General features: G+C 34.9%; 1 protein-coding gene and 1 pseudogene across 2 annotated transcripts; one reads left to right on the top strand and one right to left on the bottom strand.

Annotated features, from left to right (window-relative positions):
• Positions 1 to 15,221: 15,221 nt before the first annotated feature.
• On the bottom strand, positions 15,222 to 17,098 carry LOC142639904 (F-box/kelch-repeat protein At3g23880-like; annotated as a pseudogene).
• Positions 17,099 to 17,991: 893 nt separating this feature from the next.
• LOC142638254 (uncharacterized) lies at positions 17,992 to 22,811 on the top strand. 2 transcript variants are annotated; one of them, XR_012844999.1, is made up of 7 exons: positions 17,992 to 18,133; positions 18,262 to 18,288; positions 18,424 to 18,486; positions 22,109 to 22,187; positions 22,268 to 22,313; positions 22,400 to 22,556; positions 22,641 to 22,811. XR_012844999.1 is itself a non-coding variant. In XM_075812274.1 (6 exons), the coding sequence occupies exons 1-6, from the start codon at positions 18,092 to 18,094 to the stop codon at positions 22,407 to 22,409; spliced, it is 267 nt and encodes an 88-aa protein (XP_075668389.1). In that variant the 5' UTR covers positions 17,992 to 18,091; the 3' UTR covers positions 22,410 to 22,593. The 2 variants fall into 2 exon arrangements, 1 of the variants encoding a protein (XP_075668389.1); XM_075812274.1 differs by lacking the exon at positions 22,641 to 22,811 and having other exon boundaries at positions 22,400 to 22,593.

The following is a 22,811-nucleotide window of genomic DNA, read 5'->3' as shown; positions in this document are numbered from 1 at the left end:
CAACAGTGAGTTTAACATTTGAACTCATAGGGGTTCTAACAGAACTAGCAGATTCTAAATCAAATTTTTTCACAAGATTCTTAGCATATTTAGATTGAGAGATGAATATACCTGAATCTTGTTAACAAATCTGCAATCCAAGGAAGTGAGATAGCTCCCCAATCATGCTCATCTCGAACTCAGCCTGCATGAGTTTTGAGAAGTCATGAGCAAGTTCATCCTTAGTTGATCCAAAAATGATGTCATCAACATAGACTTGAGCAACCATCAACTCGCCATCTTCCCTCTTGATGAAAAGAGTCTGATCAGCCTTTCCTCTTGTGAACCCATGTGACACCAAGTATTGAGTTAGCCGATCATACCAAGCTCTAGGTGCTTGCTTTAATCCATACAGTGCCTTCTTGAGGTACAACACATGATTAGGAAAGTGTGGATCAATGAATCCTTTTGGTTGAGCCACATAGACATCTTCTTTGAGAAGTCCATTTAAGAAAGCAGTCTTTACATCCATCTGGTAAAGCTTGAATTTTAAGTGACAAGATAAGGCAAGGAGAATTCTGATGGACTCCATACGAGCAACTGGGGCAAATGTTTCATCATAGTCTACTCCCTCCATTTGTGAGTATCCTTGAGCTACCAGTCGAGCCTTGTTGCGGATCATATTGCCTTCCTCATCAGTCTTATTGCGAAATATCCACTTTGTGCCAATAACATGCTCGCCCTTCGGTCTAGGAACTAAAGTCCAGACATCATTCCTCTGAAACTGAAGTAGTTCATCATGCATTACTTCAACCCAATTTTCATCCTAAAGAGCTTCCTCAACTTTAGTGGGTTCAACCTGTGACAAATAACAAGAATAAGACACAAAGTTAGCAACTCATTTATCAACTGTACGTTTCCTTAATGTGAGTTCATTCATGTTTGCCACAATAACTTCTGGAGGATAATTTAATTTGATCATGGAGGAAGGTCCTTTTTCTTCATAAGATTCAGAATCTAGTGAAGTAGGCATATCTACTGACTCTTCCACAATACTTGGAGTACCTAGAGTACTTGGAGATGTGGGCTCTTGTTCAAAAATTTCTTGAACTTCCCTGGGTTTAGTAGGAAGAATTTCTTTAGGAAGTTCCTCATTAACTTTTTCAGAACAAGAATTTGAAGACTCATCAATAACAACATTCACCGTTTCCATAACCTTCATAGTTCTTTTGTTATATACTCGATAAGCCTTGCTTGTAGAGGAGTATCCTAGAAATATTCCTTCATCGCTTCTGGAATCAAACTTTCCCACATTCTCTCTATCCTTTAGGATGAAGCAAGTACTTCCAAAGAGTCTGAAATATTTCACATTCAGCTTTCTTCCTCTCCATAACTTATATGGAGTCTTTTTGGTACCGGGTCTAAAATACACTCTATTAACCGTATGACATGCAGTGTTAACGGCTTCTCCCCATAAGTTTCTAGCCACATCCTTATTGTGCAACATGGCTCTTGCCATCCCCTGAATAACCCTGTTCTTTTTTTCTACTACACCATTCTGCTGAGGAGTGATAGGAGCAGAGAATTCTTGAGATATACCTGATATTGCACAAAAGGACTCCATATACGAGTTCTCAAATTCTTTACCATGGTCACTTCGAATTCGGTCAATTTTCAGGCTCTTTTCATTCTACAGTCTTGTGCATAAAGCTTCAATATACTCAGGAGCATCAGACTTGGATCATAGAAGAATAACCCAAGTGTACCTAGTGAGTCATCTACCACAACCATGATGTATCTCTTACCTCCAAGAGACTTGGTTCTAGTTGGACCCATAAGATCAAATGTAGTAGCTTTAATGGTTTAGATGTAGCTGATGTCTGAGTTCCCGGATGCTTAGCTTTCATCTATTTCCCAAGCTGACATGGTCCACGCGCCACATTGCTCATTTTGCTAAGCTTTGGTATCCCTAAAACTGATTCATGCTTAGATACAATAGAAAGATGTTTGTAACTAGCATGTCTCATCCGTTGATGCCATAGATCTTCATTTGGCAACCGAATGTTATTACACACAATATCAGCATCAAGAACCAATCCATAGTAGTTGTCTAGAGTGCGAACACCACTTATGAGTTTCTTTCCGGACTCATCCTTGACAAGACACTTTTCCTTGGAGAATAGCACCATGAAGTCTTGATCACATATCTAACTTATACTCAACAGGTTCACCCTCAAACCTTCCACATATAGAACATTTGCAATATCCGATAGTCCAGGTAGAGAGATAATTCCTTTCCCTTTTATCTGTGATTTGCTCCCATCACCAAAAGTGACATTGCCACCTTTCTTGGACTCGAAGACCTTGAAGAGAGATCGATCTCCAGTCATGTGTCTTGAGCAGCTGCTGTCTAGGTACCACAGATACGTGTCCAAAACTTTTAATGCAGACTTCATCATAAAACACACTTCGTGCTTAGATGACAAATCAGTGGGAATGGTGTTTTCTCTCATCTGTCTTTTTTTGAGCTAGACCTTTAATTTTCACTCTTGTTAGACAAACTCCTTTGCACATTTTCATTCTGAGGCAGTCTAGTTTCTTCTTGTTCAAACTGAGATCTTTTCCAATAGTCATCATAAAAGAATTTAAATAACTTTTAGACTTGTATTTTTTGAGACACTCAAACAAGTAGAGATTAGGAAAACAAGATGTATTTGAAAACAAAGATCTCTTCAAGCTGATTACAGCCATGACAACAGGTCAATGGATCACACACAAAGATTAACCCTAATCAGAGTGTGTCTGCTCTGATACCACTTGATAGGCCAAAAAAACGTATTGACCCCTTGTGATGGATTAAGTTGATTAATTAGCAAAGTTATTAATTAATCAAATTAACATGCAAATTGCGTGGTAGCACAAATAAATCACCAATTAAACTAAGTATGCAGCAGAAAATAAATGACCAGTGATTTGTTTACGAATGGAGAAAACCTACACAGCAAAAACCCCACCGGGTGATTTTAAGGTCACCACTCCCGAAATTTCACTATTATCACAACAAGCGGTTACAAGTAAAGGAATCCCAAGTACTTTACCAACCTACAGTTGAACCCTTACCCTAATACCCAATTGGACTTGTTCTGTAGTGACAATTTCTCCTTTCAATGCACGGCTCCCAAGTACATGACTAACCAACTGCGCGGATCCTAGTACGCGACTTCAATCATCAACTGGAGAAGATTGTTGATTGCAAAGTTCTTCAATTCATCCACACAATGAAGATCAAGAAGATGCTCGGTTACAAAACCCTACGGTGCATACTACATAGCAACTTCTTCACAAGAGAAATGAACTAGGGTAAAAACTTTGTCTCAAGTCACAATTTGCTTGAACAAGGATTTCTCAATGCTTGTGCAACTTGTGAACACTTTGACGGCCCTTAAAATAATCATTTTATATGTCTAGAGTTAGGAGAAAAGAAGGCTCAAAGACACATCCACGGATTGGAATCAAAACAGAACTCAAAATCTGTTTTTCTTAAACCTCGACAAATAGAGGTATCAAGATGCTGTCGAGCAGCTGTCGAGCCACGGGGCTGGAACAGCTCTTGAAACCTCGACACATGCTAGCTGTCGAGCTTTAATGGACTTGCACTTTTCAGCTTGTTTCTTGGACAGACTTGATGACTTCAACACTTGATCTTGAAACACAGTTTCTTGAAGTATAAAACTCATCCTAAATCTACCCAATTATAAGTAAAGTGCGTTTTGTCAAAGGATTAGTCAATTACATAAATGAATGATATATGTTCTTAACAAGTGAAACACATATGTCCTAACAGATATGATATAATTTGTATATCATATATCATTGTGTATGTACTAGCCAAACAAATATACTTAAGTTTTAATATATGTGATTCTTAAAAAAAAAGTTTTAACATAACGTATCCAAAAGTTCAAAAAATGTTTAATTAGCAACCAAATATCAAAATAACTATCAACATTCTATAATGCCATAATCTAAGCAAATAATTAGAATACGAAACCTAACTAGATACATCAATTAATGAATGATCTACGCCGATTCAAATTGATTTATAGGATAGGATCCCTTGGAGATCATAGGATCTTACATTCCATCATCTAGGATCCTAAGGATCTTACCCCATATGAGATTCTACACTGATCTAGATCATTTTTATGGGGTAGAATCCTAAGATCTTAGGATTATAAGATCCAAGATCGTGATTTTGACAATCATGAATGCAACTTTGACTATTATGAATTAATAACAAAAATTTTATCATTTTCTTAAAAAAATAATAAATAAATAAATTTAAGGGTTAGTATTTTATATTTTGAGTGGTAGCTCATTTAAAATTGGCATTTGTTATGAAGCATTGAAATCCTGCTCAACTATGGATTCTAATTAGTCCAATTAGTAAAATCTATTGATATAAAGCCTACACAAAAAACCAATTGGTGTTTTAACAAAAACTTGTCAATTAACCAACCCACTGAATTATACACTATTACATTGCACATTTTTAGTAATAGCAAATTTTTAATTAAAATTTATGCATATATTTATCATAAGGACAAAATTTGGCCACGTAAATTCCCTTTAGTCCACAAAAGTTTATACAATTATCTCTTTTTTGTCACCCTCTCTCTTTCTCTCTCCCTTTAGTGGTGATGGAGTTGAGTGTGTCTTTGATTTGGGAGTAGAGTGCATGGGTGCATCTGGGTATGTAGTAATATTGGACTCACACCCGGTAACCCAACCTAAACTCGAAGAAAAATACTCATCCGACTTGGGATTTTTTTTAATCGCACAAATTAAAAAACAAGTCATCCTGTACCTAACCCACTTAACTCTAGGTTATTTAGATCAACTTGAACTTAACCCGTTTATAAAGTTTCACTTTTTTGTCACATACCAGATTCCGATGGGAGAATACAATATATTCATTCTTCGCAATTTCACATGCACATTTAGTATAAATAGTGATAATAATCATGACATACCACACCTAAAATTTTTTTTTGATCCATGACATTTAGTCTTGGTTTTCTGTTCTTTTATGGTGATGAAATCATTGGTCAACTATAGATTGTGTCAACTTAAAAATTTTATTTTTGAGTAATTTGTTATTTGGTCTCTTATTTGTATTGAAAGGAACACGAAAACATTATTATTATTATTATTATTATTATTATTATTATTATTATTATGAATAAATATGAGTCTCTAACCTGAATTAAATCTGATATTTAACCTGATAAACCTAACCCAAATCCAATCCATTTGTTGGGTCTAGGTGCATCTTTGGTTTGGGATGGTGGGAGAGTTGACTACGTGTCCGTTTGGGACAAGTTGAAAATTTCAGCTTATTTGCAATTTTAGCTTATTTTTGCTACTATTTATAAGTCTCATTACTCTTTTTGGTACTATTTATGGGTCCCTTTGTTTCAGCTAATTTTTACCTTTATCTACAATACTTTCAGCAAAAAAATTTTAGTTTTAAATAAATTAACTTTTTCCCAAACGGACACTATGTATTTGAATTGGGATGCTGAATAAGAATCTGAAAGGCTAGTGCTTTGCATTATGGGTGGAAGGGTATTTTTGGTTTTGCGTAATACTAAATTTTTTCAATAAGCTTGTTTGATACTATTTTTTTTAGGATTTTACTAACATGTGCCCTAAGGGCAGACAATATTATACCATTTTTGGAAAAAGATTTATTAGAAATTGAAAAGGTTTTGACAGTTTTTTCAATTTCCGATAAAATTTTTCCAAAAATGGATTTGTTAATGTATGCCCTAAGGGCATATATTAACCAGATCCTTTTTTTTAATCTAATTTTCAAAAAGTTTGCGTTATGGGTGGAGGAGTATTTTGTGTTATGAGTGCATCTTTGATTTGGGATGGTTGAAGAGTTGATTGTTTTCAATCAAGTGCATTGGATAAACCGTTAAGCGAATTCATGTAGTAATTTGGCGGCATATTGTTTATACACACAAGTTTGTTGTCATTCTATGGCATTTGGCAGAATGAGGAAAGAAAAATACAGTAATTCGATAAAAATTAATGGCCATTTGTAGGCATAAAGGATTCCCCCATGTAACTACAGCTTCTTAGTCTATCTTTGGTGGTCAAGTATATGAACTATGATTCTATGAAGGCACGTCTAAGAATAGCCTTTGGGAACCGTATTAGTATCCACCAGCAAACTATAGGTGCTTTGTATCAAATTGGCTCCCAAGTGTTTGTACAAACTACAAAGATAGGTACCAGTCTTGGAGGAGACCCATGTGATTTTATCATACTCCCCAATGGGAACCTAAGGAAGCTTGCTCTGGATAAAGGCTAGAGCTTCTCGCCTCGCAAGTTTTCCCATTGAATTTCCGTCATTTAATACACTTGACAACTTGGTGTTGAAACAACCCACATCATCATATATCCCCAGATGTCCATACTTAAGAAACATAAATTATTCTGAAAAAATAGTCAAATAAATTCTGAAAGAGCTATCACAATCTAGTGGGTAAGGGCTCGTTTGGTTTAGGGCTCACTCAGTTTTCATAACTCAAACTTAAAACTCAAAACTCATAACCCAAACCCTACTATCACTCAAAAAATCCTACACTTTTGTTTGGTCACAAAACTCAGTCATATATCTCAGTTTTTTACTCCACTTTTTGTCAAAATGATGGACCCACCTACTGACACTTCACAGAATATTATGGTTGCTACCCGCGTCCCTTTTCTTTTTTGCTCTTCAAACCCAGCAACATTGAAACACAGCTCCACCACCACCAATGGCAAACCCAGAAATCCACAACCCCAACCTCCACCACCAACAGCCCTCAACACAACCACAACCTTCACCAATAAATCCAAATGAATCAAAAATCCAAACCCACCAACAGCCCTCAACCAAAACTACAACCTCCACCAAAAAATCCAAGCGAACAAGCTCCACCACAGCCCAAGCCTCACACCACCACAACCACAACAAAAAACCCAAATCCTTAGATCGGAGACCCAAAGGAGACCCAACGGCAAACACTAGAAAACCCAAACCCAAACCCAAGAATCCTTAGATCAAAAACCAAAATCACGAAAATGAGGTGTGGGTTTTTGTTTCTGGGTATAAATTTATGCATGTATGAAAATGGTGGAGTGGGTCTGAAGAAGAAAGAAAGAAAGAAAGAAAAAGAAAGAAGAAGAAGAAGAACAAAAAAAAATACGTTGGAGTGGGTCTAAAGTAGAAGGAAAGAAAGAAAAAGAAAAAAGAAGAAGAAAATAAAAACGTTGGAGTGGGCCTGAAGAAGAAAGAAAAATAAAGAAGAAGATGAGGGGGGGAAAAAAGCCTTGGAGTGGGTCTGAAGAAGAAAGAAAGAAAGAAAGAAAAGGAAAGAAGAAGAAGAAGAAAATGACGTTGGTGGTTGGTCTGACTTGACAACACACATGTTTTGGGCCCCACAAAGTCCTTATATTTGCATTGGTGCCACCGAGAATCAATTCTCAGTTTTTAAAAACACCCAATTGTTGTTTCCTGTTTCCATCACTCTAACTCAAATTTTTGAGTTTTGAGTAATGGAAATAAGTGTTGAAAACCAAGCCAAACACAAAAATTTTTGTGGGACCCACGTGTTTTGAGAACTCAATTATGAAAATTGAGTGATATGATCCAAAAACCCACTGATCCAAACAGGCTCTAACTCATCCATAGTCTAGAAGAGGAAAAATCCGAATTATGCAATAGATAATGAATCCTAAATATGATAACAGAGTAGGTTTCAACTAGCTCAACCGGTAAAGTCTCTGATGGTTGAATAAGAAATCTGGGGTTCAATCCCCACCTACACCAAAAACTGATTGGTGTCTTGGTTTGATGATAAAGAGCTATCATCAGAAATGGACGCCATAAGTTGAAAAACTCTCTAAAAAAAATGATAACAGAAGAATGAAAAATTATAATATAATAGGACTGAAGCGCAAAATACAATGTTAGTTATTTAAATTTCTATATGTGTAATGGTAACGGTATTATAACTTACATGTGCAAATATAATGGTGAATCTATTGATCGCCTTTTACTACATTGCCCTATTGCTTTAGACTTGTGGTCCATGATTTTGGGTTTATTTGGAGTTAATTGGGTGATACCAAAATCTATTACTGAGCTTTTAGTTTGCAGGCAAGGTCAAATTGGTTGTCATTGAAATGATCATATTTAAATGGTTATCTCTCATTTCTTAATGTGGTATGTCTGGAAGAAAATGAATAGCAAGAGTTTTGAAAATACCAAGAGTTTTATGTTTGACCTCAAGTTTTTCTTTTTCAAAACGTTATTAGATTGATTGTCAACCTTGAGGATTCTTTCTTTATTTTCTATTGTTGGTTTATGAAACTGGGCTGGGCCTACTTGTCAAAATAATAATATTTTATTATTTTAATTTTTGAGTCAGTTAGTCTGTGAACAGCAGTTATTACTGAAGTAGAGTACATGTTCAGTAACGTAAAATTTTTCATAGTCTCTCATTCATAAAAACAACTTTTAAGAAAACCCTCTCAGTGAGAATATTTTGTGCATTTCATTTTGTGTCAAAGATAGAGAAAGAGACATTGAGTAGTTCGCAGGCCACGACCTTGTGTGCTTCGTTTTCGTGTTGTAGATCATTTTATCCTGGGAGGTAGATGTCCGTGAGTCTCAAAGCACCACAGTGATTGTGTGAGGGGCGAAATCTGCTTTAAGGAGATTGTGCCAAACACAAGACTTGATCTAAATCATTCATCATTCACGCATTTGGTCTGTTTGTTTTTATTTATTTGTGGATTTCTTCTTATATATTTTTAGTATTTGTTTATTGCTTTTACCTATCATATCTATTTGTCTTATTGCTTATTCTTAGTTCTGTGTATTGTTCATTTTGCTTTATCACAAAAATAAATTGTTGAAATATATTCAACAATCTTAAAGCAAAGTTTACATATATTTTAATTTATTTTTGTGATTTACGGTGAAAGAAATTTTGTGTTTGTTGAAAAACGCTAAATCGGCAACTGTATACCCTTGCCCAGAGCTTGGAAAAACTGAGTTAGTGTTTATCCTTTATCATGAATATCTATGTACAATTTTAATTTGTAATGTTAAATTGTAAACTTTGATTTCTTGAAAACGTTGATTTTCGTGCTGCAGAATTTGTTTTATATATACTGTTTGTTAGTTGATCTTTTTTTTTTCCGATTATTATATTAGATTAGGACTTTTTGTCTTATTTGCTTGGTTAGGCATTGTTCAAACTCTGTTGTTTAGTTTGTTTGTACTATGCGTGCTCTATTTCAACAATTCGGTTTTGAAAGGAAAAAAAAAAAGTTGGCTTGACTTTCTTTTTTTCACAGTAACATTTGAAAGTTAATATTTATCTTTATTTCTTAAATTTGGCTGGTTTTGAAGATTCAATTGCTTGAATTTTGTTGAACACAGATGTCAAACAAAATTGTTGTGAATCCTGTTGTGGCTCAAACTAACATGAACCTTTTTGCAATGATTTCTAAAGTGAACTTGGTAGGAGGAAGTACCAAGGAATGGTGGGTGGACACTGGGGCTACTCGCCATGTATGTTCAGAAAAGAAAATGTTTTCTACATATAATCCTGTGGATAATGGAGAAAAAATTTTCATGGGAAATTCATCAACCTCTAAGATTGAAAGAATTGGAAAGGTTGTGCTCAAAATGACTACGACAGGTTTCTTACTTTCAAAAGAACCTTGTATCTGGCTCATTATTAAGAAAAATGATTTTAAGTTGGTTTTTGAGTCTGATAAATTTTCACTCTTTAAGAGTGGAATGTATGTGAGCAAAGGATATTTGAGCAATGGCCTGAATGTAATGACTGCTTTTCCTACTATTGATAATGATAAGGGTACATCTTTTGTTTACATGCTTGAGTCATCTAATGTATGGCATGGTAGATTGGGTCATGTTAATTATCATACCTTACATAAACTAATCAATTTAAATTTACATAAAATAATTTCATAGGAAATTCATCAACCTCTAAGATTGAAATAATTGGAAAGGTTGTGCTCAAAATGACTACGACAGGTTTCTTACTTTCAAAAGAACCTTGTATCTGGCTCATTGTTAAGAAAAATGATTTTAAGTTGGTTTTTGAGTCTGATCAATTTTCACTCTTTAAGAGTGGAATGTATGTGAGCAAAAGGATATTTAAGCAATGGCTTGTTTAAAATAAATGTAATGACTGTTTTTCCTACTACTGATAATGATAAGGGTACATATTTTGTTTACATGCTTAAGTCATCTAATGTATGGCATGATAGATTGGGTCATGTTAATTATCATTCTTTACATAAACTAATCAACTCAAATTAATTGCCTAAATTTGATATTGATTTTGATCATAAATGTGAAACTTGTGCGGAAGCTAAGATGGTCAGAGCATCTTTTAAATCGGTTGAAAGAAGCACCAAACCTCTAGATTTAATACATAGTGATGTATGTGACATGAAATCTGTACAAACTAGAGGTGGTAAGAAATATTTCATCACTTTTATAGATGATTGCACTAGATAATGTTATGTGTACTTGCTAAGAAGCAAGGATAGGCAATTGAGGTATTAATGCAATATAAGAATGAGGTTGAGAATCAACTCAACAAAAAGATTAAGGATCTGAGGAGTGATAGAGATGGTGAATATGAATCACCTTTTGGTGAGTTCTGTTTACAGCATGGTATTGTTCATCAAACTACTGCACCTTATTCACCTCAGCAAAATGGAGTTGCTGAAAGGAAAAATAGAATCTTAAAAGAAATGATGAATGCAATGCTGATAAGTTCCGGTTTACCATAGAACTTGTGAGGGGAAGCTATTCTTTCTGCCAATTATATTCTTAATAAATAGCCTAAAAAGATAACCAATAAGACATCTTAAGAAATATGGAAAGGTAGAATACCTTCCTATAAATTCTTAAAGGTGTGGGGGTGTTTGGCAAAAGTGGTGGTTCCAATTCCTAAAAGGATAAAGATGGGACCAAAAACCGTTGATTGTGTTTTCATCGGTTATGCTCATAACAGTACTGCATATCGATTTCTAATTTATAAGTCTGACATTCCTGACCTGCATGTCAATACTATTATTGAATCTAGGAATGAAGCATTCTTTGAGGAGATATTTCCTTACAAATCCACACAAGAATCAAGTTCTCATAAGAGAAACTTTGAGTCTACGTCTAGTACCTCTCATGATCAAGAGTTGATGGAAGAGAGGAATGAGGTTGAGCCTAGACATAGTAAGAGGGCTAAAATGTCAAAATCATTTGGTCTGAATTTTCTAACTTATATGTTAGAAGATGAACCTCAAAACTTCAAGGAAGCTATTTCTACACTTAAGGCGCCTTTCTAGAAAGAAGCTGTTAATAGTGAGATTAAAACCACCTTACTCATACGTGGAAACTAATGAATCTTTCACAAGATTGTAAACTTTTAAGATATATATGGATATTCAAGAGGAAACTGAAAGCTGATGGATCTATTGACAAGTATAAGGCAATGCTTGTTGTAAAGAGTTACAAACAAAAGGAAAGTGTGGATTATTTTGACACATATTCACTTGTTACAAGAATGACATCCATTCGGTTGTTAATAGCTATTGTAGCGTTGCATAACCTTGAGATACATTAAATAGATGTAAAAACTGCATTATTAAATGGTGAATTAAATGAGGAGATTTATATGGAACAACCAGAGGGGTTCATTGTTCCTGGTCAAGAAAAGAAAGTGTGCAGACTTATTACATCTCCTTACGGATTAAAGCAAGCTCTAAAGCAATGGCATGAGAAATTTGAAAATGCAATCATGTCAAATGGGTTTAGAATCAATGAGTGTGACAAATGTGTGTATATTAAAGATACTGCAAATGGCTATGTCATTGTATGTCTCTATGTTGATGATGTGCTCATTATAGGTAGCAATCATGATATCATTAAAGCTACTAAGAGAATGGTGACTAGTGAATTTGACACGAAAGATTTAGGTGTTGCAGATGTGATACTAGGAATGAAAATTTCTAGAAAATCTGATGGACTTGTCTTATCTCAATCACATTATATTAAGAAAGTTCTTGAAAAATTCAAGAAATATGATAACAGTCTAGTGAAAACACCTGTAAATGTAAATTTATATCTAACTAAGAATAAAGGGAAATGTATATCTCAATTGTAGTATTCGAGAATAATAGACAGTCTTATGTATATAATGAACTGCACTAGACCAGACATAGCATATTCTGTTGGCAAGTTGAGTAGATACACTAGTAATCTAGGGGAAAACCACTGGAAGACATTAGTTAGGGTTTTGAGGTATTTGAAATACACCATAAACTATGGGTTACACTACACTCGGTATCCAGCTGCACTAGAAGGGTATGGTGATGCTAATTGGATATCCGACACAAAAGACACCAAATCCACGAGTGGATAAATCTTTACAATTAGTGGTGCAGTAGTATCTTGGAAGTTTTCTAAACAAACATGCATTGCTAGATCCACAATGGAATTAGAATTTATCACATTGGACAAAGTAGGAGAATCAGCAGAGTGGCTTCGTCATTTCCTAGAGGATATGCCAATGTGGATAAAACTTGTGCCTCCTATTTGTATACATTGTGATAGAAAATCAGCTATAGGTAGAGTACAGAGTCATATGTACAATGGAAAGTCTCGACATATATGTTGAAGACATAATACTGTGAGACAGTTGCTCTCTAATGGAATTATTTCCATTAACTTCATAAAGTCGAAAGAAAATATAGCGGATCCATTAACCAAAGGTTTGAGTAGAGAGCATGTAAACTCCTCATCAAGGGGAACATGGTTAAAGCCTATGATCTAAAGTTTCCATGACAGTAACTCCACCTAGTTGACTGGAGATCCCAAGATTTAGGTTTCCAAAAGGACAACAAAATTGTGAAAACTAGTTTTTATCACTATGGAGATAACATCTCCCACCCATTCCTATGATGAAATAGTGATGCCTGTAAGCGATATTCAAGGTAAACTTTGCTTTTAATGATTCTTATATCTTGAAATTTTTAGTGGGGTATAACAAGATACTCTTAATAAGAGAACATATATGAGTGTGAAATGGGCCGCTTACATGAGAGTTTCAACGTTGAATTCTTTAAAACACTTCATGAATTTACCAAGATGTGTTCATGGCCGAAATGAACACAACTATAAGAACAAAATATGTTCGAAAATGAACTATGTGAATTCTATTGTCTTGGTATACACAGACGGCTGAACAACATCATGTTCACTGATTAGCCAGTATATCCGATAGTTTTTCACAAAGGAAAGTTCAAAGCCATAAGCTACTTCTCTCGATACAGTAACTATGTCTGCATCATCATTTGCATTGTGTTTATCAATTTCTATTCATGTGGGGGATTGTTGGAAAAATAGCATGGAGTGAATAAGAAATTGATATTTTCTATGTTCACTTGAAGATGTTATTAAAAGTGATAAAAATCCTGAGTCCTATATAAGAAAGGAAATAGATAATATATGATTTTATATGCTCATTAGTTGGACATTGGGTTAGGCTTTTGGCATATGTGGACTGGGCTTACTTGTCCAAATAATAGTATCTTATTATTATAATTTTTTAGTCAGTTAGTCTGTGCACAACAGTTATTACTGAAATAGAGTGCCTGTTCAGTAACATAAAATTTTTCATAGTCCCTATAAAACAACTTTTAAGAAAACTCTCACAGTGAGAATATTTTGTACATTTTATTTTGTGTCAAAGGGAAAGGAAGAGACATTGAGTAGTTCGCAGAGCACAACCTTGTGTGCTTCTTTTTCGTGCTGTAAATCATTTTATCCTAGGAGGCAGATGTCCTTGAGTCTCAAAGCACCACAATGATTATGTGAGGGGCGAAATCTGCTTTAAGGAGATTGTGTCAAACACAAGACTTGATTTGAATCATTCATCCTTCACGCATTTAATCTGTGAGTTTTTAATTATTTTTCAGATTTCTTTTTATATATATTCAGTATTTGTTTATTGCTATTACCTATCACATCTATTTGTCTTATTGCTTATTCTTAGTTCCGTGTATTGTTCCTTTTACTTTATCACAAAAGTAAATTGTTAAAATATATCCAACAATATCTTCAAAAGCATACTCAATAGAATTCAGAAATAAAAAAATAGAAACCTATAAATTCCAACATGATCAAAGCATGATTCATGCTTCTAATAGGAATCCAAAGGCACAAGTAAAACAAAATAAGTGCGGCTTCAATGGGAACAAAGCATGATTCATTAGCTTCACAATATTGAAGTCTATCATCAATAGACCTTCTCTTTTTCATGCTTACTCAGCTGATTAGGGCAGTAAACAAGTTGAGTATTAATGTTCAAGCTCAGCTCGACAACAAATATAAAATATTCAAATTTTATTTGAGCTTGAACTAAGCATACAAACTATGTTTGAACTTGAGCTCAACTTGACTTGGCTTGATTCATTACTCAGGTCTAGCTCAAGTTCAAAATCAAACTCAAACTCAAACTCAAGTTTAGTATCAAGTTTTTGAGCTCGAGATCTAATACAAGTACATTATCAAGCCTATATTAAGCATATTATTAAATTCATTTGATTTAGAAATATGGCTTTAACTCCCAATCAATTAAAGGCTTAGACTTACCAAGCCCATAAATCAGCCTAAGCTCAGCTTATTTTTCATCAAGCCCTATGGTTCATGAGCTTGTTCATGAATACTATTTTTTGCTTAAGGCTTAAACTTGGCTCATTTATAAACAAACAAACATAAATGAACTTTTTATCAAGCTAAGTCTAAACTATTTATGAATGACTTAGATCATTTATAGCCCTATAGTTGATTCCCAAATTGCAGCCATCATATAGAGATGAGACCGAATAACCATAGTATTAAGTTGCTAACATTACTTCAAGCATTCTGATTGAGGGATGTAAAATATACATATTGTTGCACCCTGAAGTTTGTTTGAAACAATACACAAAGAGTTGATAGTAACCACTGGGCAAGCAATTTGATTAATTATAATTCTATATAGAACTGAAAATTATCTTTTACAAACTAGTTTCACGTATCTTGTCTTTATTTGATTTTCTTCTTGCCCATATTAAGACTAGAAGAATCCTCTCCATTTGCTTCATTCAGAAGAATCCGCTCCATCTGCTTTGTTAAGTAAAACAAGGCTCTCCACTTATGTAGTCATATAAAATGATTCTGGTTCACTACGAATGTGAGGATTCAAAGTTCTTCTACTACTTGGTTCGTAAGAAAGCAAGTCTTCATCCCTGGTAAAAACTATACCATTCTTTGTAAAACCTACTACCCTTCCTAATCCTTCTTCTCCCTCTTCCTCTTCCTTTTCATGGACATCAATATCAATATCAATATTCCCTTCCCCTCCCCTAACATCAATATCTAATAGCTTAGTCCAAGATTCTGCTACTCCGTACTCCTTCATCATCCACACGCTATAACATTCCTCTTATGCGTATAGGTTACACGGGACAAGCGCAAGCAACCCATCAACCACGGCAAGACTCATGTTCAATTGTTCCTCCCCTTCCAAACTCTTAGGCATAGTAAATTCAACACACTCCTCAGCTCCCATATTGAACACAACAATAATGTTTCGAGAATTCTCTTTCCCTTTGCATGTTTTAGTTCCCACCATCTAGTGGAATGCCCTATTAACAACAATGGTGAAGCCCTCCTCGCCAATAACATACACAGACTTGGATGGAAAGAGCTTATACCATGTCCATGTTGTATCAATGATTCGCCACTTGCCAGTACGAATCGTGTACATCTCAACCTTAGGCTCCGTTTGGGAGTTCATAAGGGAATGGAATGGAATGGAATGAAATGATCATAAAGGAATGGAATGGAATGGAATGAAATGTATTTAAGTAAGGGAAAGGAATGGAATTGAATGGAATTAAATAACCTTGATTGGATGTTTTAAAATAAAGGAATAGAAAAGAATGAAAATGAATGAAATGTAAGTAATTTTGTTTGGGAGCAACATGGAGGGAATGAAATAGAATCATTTTATAACAATATTACTATTAGACCTCTATTTTAAAATAAAGGGTTGAATATATAGGGGTATTTTGGAAGTTTTAATAAAAAAATCATTAAATTTAATTTCATTCACTCCCATTCCTCCCAATTTCGAGGGGAATGAAAATTTGAGGTTTTAAGAGAATAGAGAGGAATGAGTGTTCTCTTCTACCCATCCCATTCCCTCCCACTTAAACTCCCAAACAAGGGAATGGGCTTTCCATTCCCTCCATTAAAACTCCCAAACAAGGGAAGGGAAAAATATTCTAAAATTATTATTTTCATTCATTTCCATTCCATTCCATTCCATTCCCTCCTCCCAAACAAGGCCTTAGGCGAACGACCATAATTAGAAAACAAAACCCTCACCAATTTATAATCTTCGGTTACTGGATCATATCCAAACCCGTGAGAAGCAGGACGATAACCAAAGCTTCTGCTTTGGGGAGAGCTAGGAAGGACGTCTATGGCTTTAAAAATAGAAGGGTTCCAAATAACATAAGAGATACAGAAAAAACAATCGGTGAAACAAAGTAGGCCGTTAGATGAACCTACGATTGTCGAATAAATATTAATTGCTGGCATAACAACGCAGTTCAATTAAATCTGATGGGTATGCAGAGAAACCTCAATTCTCTTCTATTTCTTGGTCGAGAGAGAGGAGACGCGTATGTATCTCTGGGTCGCTAAAGTTGAGGTGCTTGGTGAAATAGTCGTAAGGGAATGGATCGTCAGAGGAATGCAAAGTGAAGCGGTGTTTGTGAATATTAAGGTCATAACAGCGAAAGAGAAGTTGGTTTTGGGTTTTGGAAAGAGAGAAATTGTGGTGATGAAATAAGGAGTAGAGATTAGAGACCACCATGACTTACAAACGCTCCTGCATCTTATGATCGAGATCACGGGGAGTCTTTTGAGGATTTTGATGACTATCTCCACTGGTAGATAGTCTGACATATTGGAGTGCGAATATTAAAGGGGTGTTTGGTAGATGAGTTTGACTAATGTTATTTGAGTGTTTTTAATATACGTATGGGTAAAAATATGTGTAGAAATGTGTGTAAGTGTGTTTAAAATATTCAAAATTTTGTTTAAAATGGCCTACCAAACAGGCTCTAATTGGATTGAAACAAAATCTTCACGCACTCACGTTTATATTATATACGTGACATCTCATTATGCCCTAAAATTAAAAGGCCTGGCCCAAAACATAATGGGCTTGCTATGTTTGCTATATAAGTGGGCAATTAAGTAAATTCCACGTAGAAACACAATATTAATTCATGATTCTCAAAAAAAAAAAAAAAAAAAAAAGAAGGTAAATTGCAATTATATCTCAAGTTTGGATTTTTAGATTTTACTCCTAAAATTTTAAAATTTGAATTTTACTCCTAAAAATTTGGGAGTGTTTAGATTTTAAATCTTAACATTTTAAAATTTAGATTTCACACTTTAAAATTCAGAAGTATTTAAATTTTACATCTCAAATTTTGAAATTTCAGGGTATAAAATTCAACTACTCCAAATTTTAGAGAATAAAATCTAAACTATCCTAAAAGTTAGAGATCAAATTCAAATTCTAAAACGTGTGTAAAATTCAAACACTCTTAAAATCTAAATTCGGGTCCATTTGGTAATATTGTTCTAATAATATTATTTGTATTTTTTGAAAATATATGTAGGTAAAAAAATGTTTAAAAATACATATAATATTGTTTAAAATTGTTATTTAAACTCACCAATAAGACAACCCCAAACTTTATAATAATTCCAAATAGTCCAAACTTTAAAATTGTGATTTGCAATTTAAAAAATAAATAAAATAAAATAAAATCTCTTAAGGTTCAACCCACACAAGCAGAATAGGCATCCTATAAAACCCTCCCTTAGTTATTTTACATTAGCATACTCTCTTTCTCTGTGAGTGTCGAATTTTGCAGAATCGCAGCCATGGCAAGCACCAAAGTTCAGAGGATTATGACCCAACCCATTGTAAGTTCTCACTTCATTACTTTCCTTTCTCAATATGTTTACTATTTTTCTAGGGTTTGCTTTACTTTGTGTGTTCACTCAATGTCACTCTCTTTTTTGTTGGTTTCTTGGGGTTCGTGTGGCGCCAGAACCTGATTTTCAGGTTTCTTCAGAGTGTAAGTCCTTATTTTTGGCCATTTTGAATAATTTTTTCTTCTGCGTTTACTTTGATTTTGTTTGTTCTTTCATGGGTCGTGAAGTTTTGGAGCTAATTTTTGCTTTTTTTCTGTTTTGGTTGGGAATTGGTACAGAAAGCTCGCATTCAAATATGGCTTTTTGAGCAGCGAGACCTGAGGATCGAGGGCCGTATCATCGTATGTTTCATGTCTAAGCTTATCTATGCATTTTTTTTAATCACTGCTAAATCTTTGTAAGTTTGTAGGTTCTGGGTTGCTCTGTGATTGGATTTTGGGGGGAAAGAAAGGTTTACTAGGGGTTTAGTGGTTATTTGATCACACTGTAGTTGATGTTTTGAGTTGCGATTTACATTGTAGAATTTGAATTTAGACATTTAGTGTTATTTATGCTTTAGAATGATATTTAATTTTTAGGGAAAATTAAATTTGGGTAGTGCCACCTCGTTTGAAATTGAAGTGTCTGAATTTTAGTGGGGCAAGAAAGATGTGGTAACATCTAGAATGTTTTGGTGTAATCAAAGCTTTTAAGTTCATGATTGATGCATTTGATGAAGGAGGTGAGAATGCTAGGCAATGTCTTTAAGATTTGTTCTTATAGCCAATGAGTGTATTGATAGTCAGGTGAAGAGTAAGATTCCGGAGGTGATTTGTAAGCTTGATATTGAGAAAACATATAACCATGTGAATTGGGAGGCTTTGTTATATTTGTTGAAGAGAATGAGATTTGGGGAGAAATGGTGTAGATGGATTCGTACCTGTATCTCCACAGTTCAGTTTTTTGTGTTGGTTAATGGCTCTCTAGCTGATTTTTTTGGTAGTTCAAGGGGTTTGAGACTATTTTTGGTTTTGATGGGGGGTGTTTAGTAGGATGCTAAAGAGAATGGAGGGGGCAGGTTTACTACGTGGTTTTAGGGCTGATGGTAGGAGGGGTGGAGGGGAATGTGTTTCACACCTGTTGTTTGCGAATGATACTGTTCTTTTTTGTGACGCAGATGTGGAGTAACTCCCTCATGTTCGTTTGTTACTACTTTGTTTTCAAGCCGTGACAGGCTTGAAGGTTAATGCGTTTAAGAGTGAAATGATTCCTATAGGGGAGGTACATAATGTGCATGCTTTGGTAGATATTTTGGGTTGTAGGGTTGGGTCTTTGCCAATGACTTATCTTGGTATGTTGTTAGGGTCGTCTCATAAGTCCCCCTCTATATGGAATCCTATTTTGGAAAAAATTGAAAGGAAGTTAGCTGGGTGAAAGAAGTTGTATTTGTCGAAAAGTGGTAGATTTACTTTGCTTAAGAGTACATTATCTAGCCTCCCTACTTATTTTTTTTTTTATCTCTTTTCACCATTCCTACTCATGTGGCTAACAAAATTGAGAAGTTGCAATGGGATTTCTTGTGGAGTGATTCCAAGACACATTTGTTGGGATGGTACCAGGTGTGTATGCCTATTGCCAATGGTGATTTAGGAATTAGGAATTGACCACCTTCAATAAAGCCTTACTAGGGAAATGGCTTTGGCGTTTCAGGGTTGAGGGGACTTAGCTTTCTAGGAGGGTTGTAGCTTTCTAAATTTGGGGAAGAATTTGGGGGGGGGGAGGGTGGACTTCCAAGCTAGGAAGGGGTGTTCATGGGTGTGGCTTGTGGAAAAGTATCCGGATGGGTTGGGAAGCTTTTAGCAAAAACATCTAGTTTAAGATTGGGGTGGGGAGTAGAGTGAAATTTTGGATAGATCGGTAGCGTGGGGGTCTTCTTCTTTGTTTGGCTTTTCCGGTCTTATACAATATTGCTATTAACAGAGAGGCCTCTGTTGACTCTTCTCTGATAAGGCAAGGAGTGGGGGATAGGAGAGATTGGAATGTTTGTTTTAATCAGGGTCCTAATGATTGGGAGGCAAAGTTGGTGGATATTTTTTTTGGTTCTTAGCAGCCAATTTACCTTCAACGGATGATGGTGATCATATGAGATGGAAGTTGACGAAGAATGGGGATTTTAATATCCGCTCGTTTTATTATAAGTTGTGTGGTTCTTCTTCCATTGTTTTTCCCTGGAAAAGTATTTGGAAGGTTAAGGCACCCGGTGTGTCTCTTTCTTTGTTTGGACAATCGCATGGGATAGGATTCTCACGGGATAGGATTCTCGCGAGTGGTAATTTGCGGGGTAAGGGTTTTGATTTTGTTGATTGGTGCATCGTGTCGTAATTGTGGGGAGACAGTGGATCATTTGTTGCTACATTGTGGGAAGGCTCATCGTTTGTGGAGTTTTGTCTTTAGCACTTTTGGGGTTTTGTGGGTTCTCTCAAGATTGGTTACAAATTTCCTTTTTGGTTGGTGGAATTGTTTGGGGAAACATTCATCTAACATGTGGTGCATTTGGAGGGAACACAACCGGCGGACTTTTGAGGACTTAGATAAATCCAATGACCAGTTGCTAGCTCTTTTTTCTAGTTCCCTTTTTGATTGGTCTAGGGCTTGGGGAATCACATCTAGTGAATCTCTCCCTTTGTTCCTTAGCTCTCTTTTTCTTTGTAATTAGTTTTTTTTTTTTTTTTTTTTTTTTCCCTTTGATTTTGCTTTTCTCACTTTTTTTTTGTAATCTTCGATATGCTTCGTGCTTCTTTGCATAAAGTAGTTTTTTGAATATACGTCTTTTTTACTTATCCAAAAAAAAAAAAAATTGTTCAAGAATTGTCATGCTAAAATAGTTGGAATTTCTGAGTGAAATGATTCATGAAATTCTTATGAACATTGTTTTAGTCAGGTTTATGAGTTGTCATGCTAGGCAATATCTTATGAACATTGTTTTAGTCAGGTGAGAATGCTAGGCAATGTCTTAAGATTTTATCAATAATTGTCATGCTAAAATAGTTGGAATTTCTGAGTGATATGATTCGTGAAATTCTTATGAACATTGTTACCTGTAGATTCCTGTGTCAATGAGTTATAACTCAACTGGCACTTCTTCCATAGTAATTGGTTAGAGGGTGTGACCATGGGTTCAAGACCCACTAGGTGAAAGTGTAACCAAAAAAAAGAGGGAAACTGTTGTTCCCATTTAAAATTAAAACCCTTGCAAAAAGAAAATTTATAAACTGCTGGGTAATGGGATTATTAGGTCCTGTTTGGTTATGTTTGCTGAAAATATTTTTTAAGAACTGGTTTTAGAGAGCAACAAGAAAGCTCCAAAAACATGTTTTCAGTGGTTTTTTTTTCTTCTTAAGCTGTAAACAAAAGAAATAGTTTTAGGAAATATTGCTGTGATGTTCTCTGAAAAAAAATGATAATTTTTAAGAATGATTCTCTGAAATTAGATTTTGAAAGTGGCTGGACTAATTAAGGCTGGATTTTTAGTAACGTATATGATAATTATCTTTGCTATATAAAATGTATTGTAAACAAGTCTAAAATGTGATATTTTCAAATTTCCACTGTAATAACTTTGAAATATTTGTGAACAGTAATCTTTTGTTCTGCACGCCTGATTATGACTATGGCATGTGTTTATTTTATTTATTAGGATATGGAGTCTACAGATTTCTTAGATCAATGAACGATGGAGTTTGTCTAATCTTGGTTGTTGAGTGAGATATGATTGCCATAATTGCACCTTATTTGCCATGCATAAAAAGATGTCTATTCCAACTGGAAATGGCAAAATGGCCATAATTACACCATATTTAGTGCCATTTCTAAATGTTGAACTTTGGTTAAAATGCTGAGATCACCCTGAATTTCAAGCATCTTTTGCAATTCTAAGAGGATTAAATGTAAATTTATTCAAATGTAAATTTTTGTGCCTTACAGGGCTTTGATGAGTACATGAATTTGGTGCTGGATGATGCTGAAGAAGTCAATGTTAAGAAGAACAGCAGAAAATCATTAGGTGGGCTCTTTTTCTCACTCCTTTCTCTTTACCTTCTCCCAAATGTGCATTCTTTGAAATGGTTCATCTATTTTGTTCAGGGAGGATTCTTCTTAAGGGAGACAACATAACTCTGATGATGAACTCGTAAGTTTACTAAACCGAAAGCCACTCTTCTCTCTCTCTCTCTCTCTCTCTCTCTCTCTCCTGATGATTTTCTTTTCAATTTACAGTGGAAAGTGATGATGATTCCAGCAGTTGTGTAAATTGGCATTATGATGCCTTTTCAATCACCTGGCAGCGTAGCATCTCTGTTTACTGACATGTTAGATACAATCTTGAACATCAAGAATGATTGATGTAACATATGAATGATTTTCTATCCATCGAGTAAGATATATTTGCCCTGTTGCTCTTTTACATTTTCTATCCTGCCTTGTTTCTAATAATTTCTGCTTCATCTGCATTTTTTAGAATCTTGATTGGCCCTAAGAGAAGAAAATCTATACAGGTTTGAGTTTCCCCCCTCCCAACTATCAAATTATCTAAAGGAAAGTTCAAATTCCCTTCTGTCTGGTTTACAAAAGCTTAATCAGATGTTTAACTTGGAACTCAAATTAATTGATATAATCGGTTTCAAATTTT

The sequence above is a fragment of the Castanea sativa genome, chromosome 6 (assembly GCF_040712315.1).
Source record: "Castanea sativa cultivar Marrone di Chiusa Pesio chromosome 6, ASM4071231v1".
In the NCBI taxonomy this organism is placed as follows: Eukaryota; Viridiplantae; Streptophyta; class Magnoliopsida; order Fagales; family Fagaceae; genus Castanea; species Castanea sativa.
This window is presented reverse-complemented; position numbering and strand designations above follow the sequence as displayed.

What these genes read in the sequence shown, in the direction of transcription:
- LOC142638254 (XM_075812274.1), top strand. Translation starts at nt 18,092, where the DNA reads ATGGCAAGCACCAAAGTTCAGAGGATTATGACCCAACCCATT. An exon ending in GGATTATGACCCAACCCATT is followed by an intron (nt 18,134 to 18,261) that starts GTAAGTTCTCAC and finishes GTGTGGCGCCAG; the next exon opens with AACCTGATTTTCAGGTTTCT. An exon ending in GAACAGCAGAAAATCATTAG is followed by an intron (nt 22,188 to 22,267) that starts GTGGGCTCTTTT and finishes TATTTTGTTCAG; the next exon opens with GGAGGATTCTTCTTAAGGGA.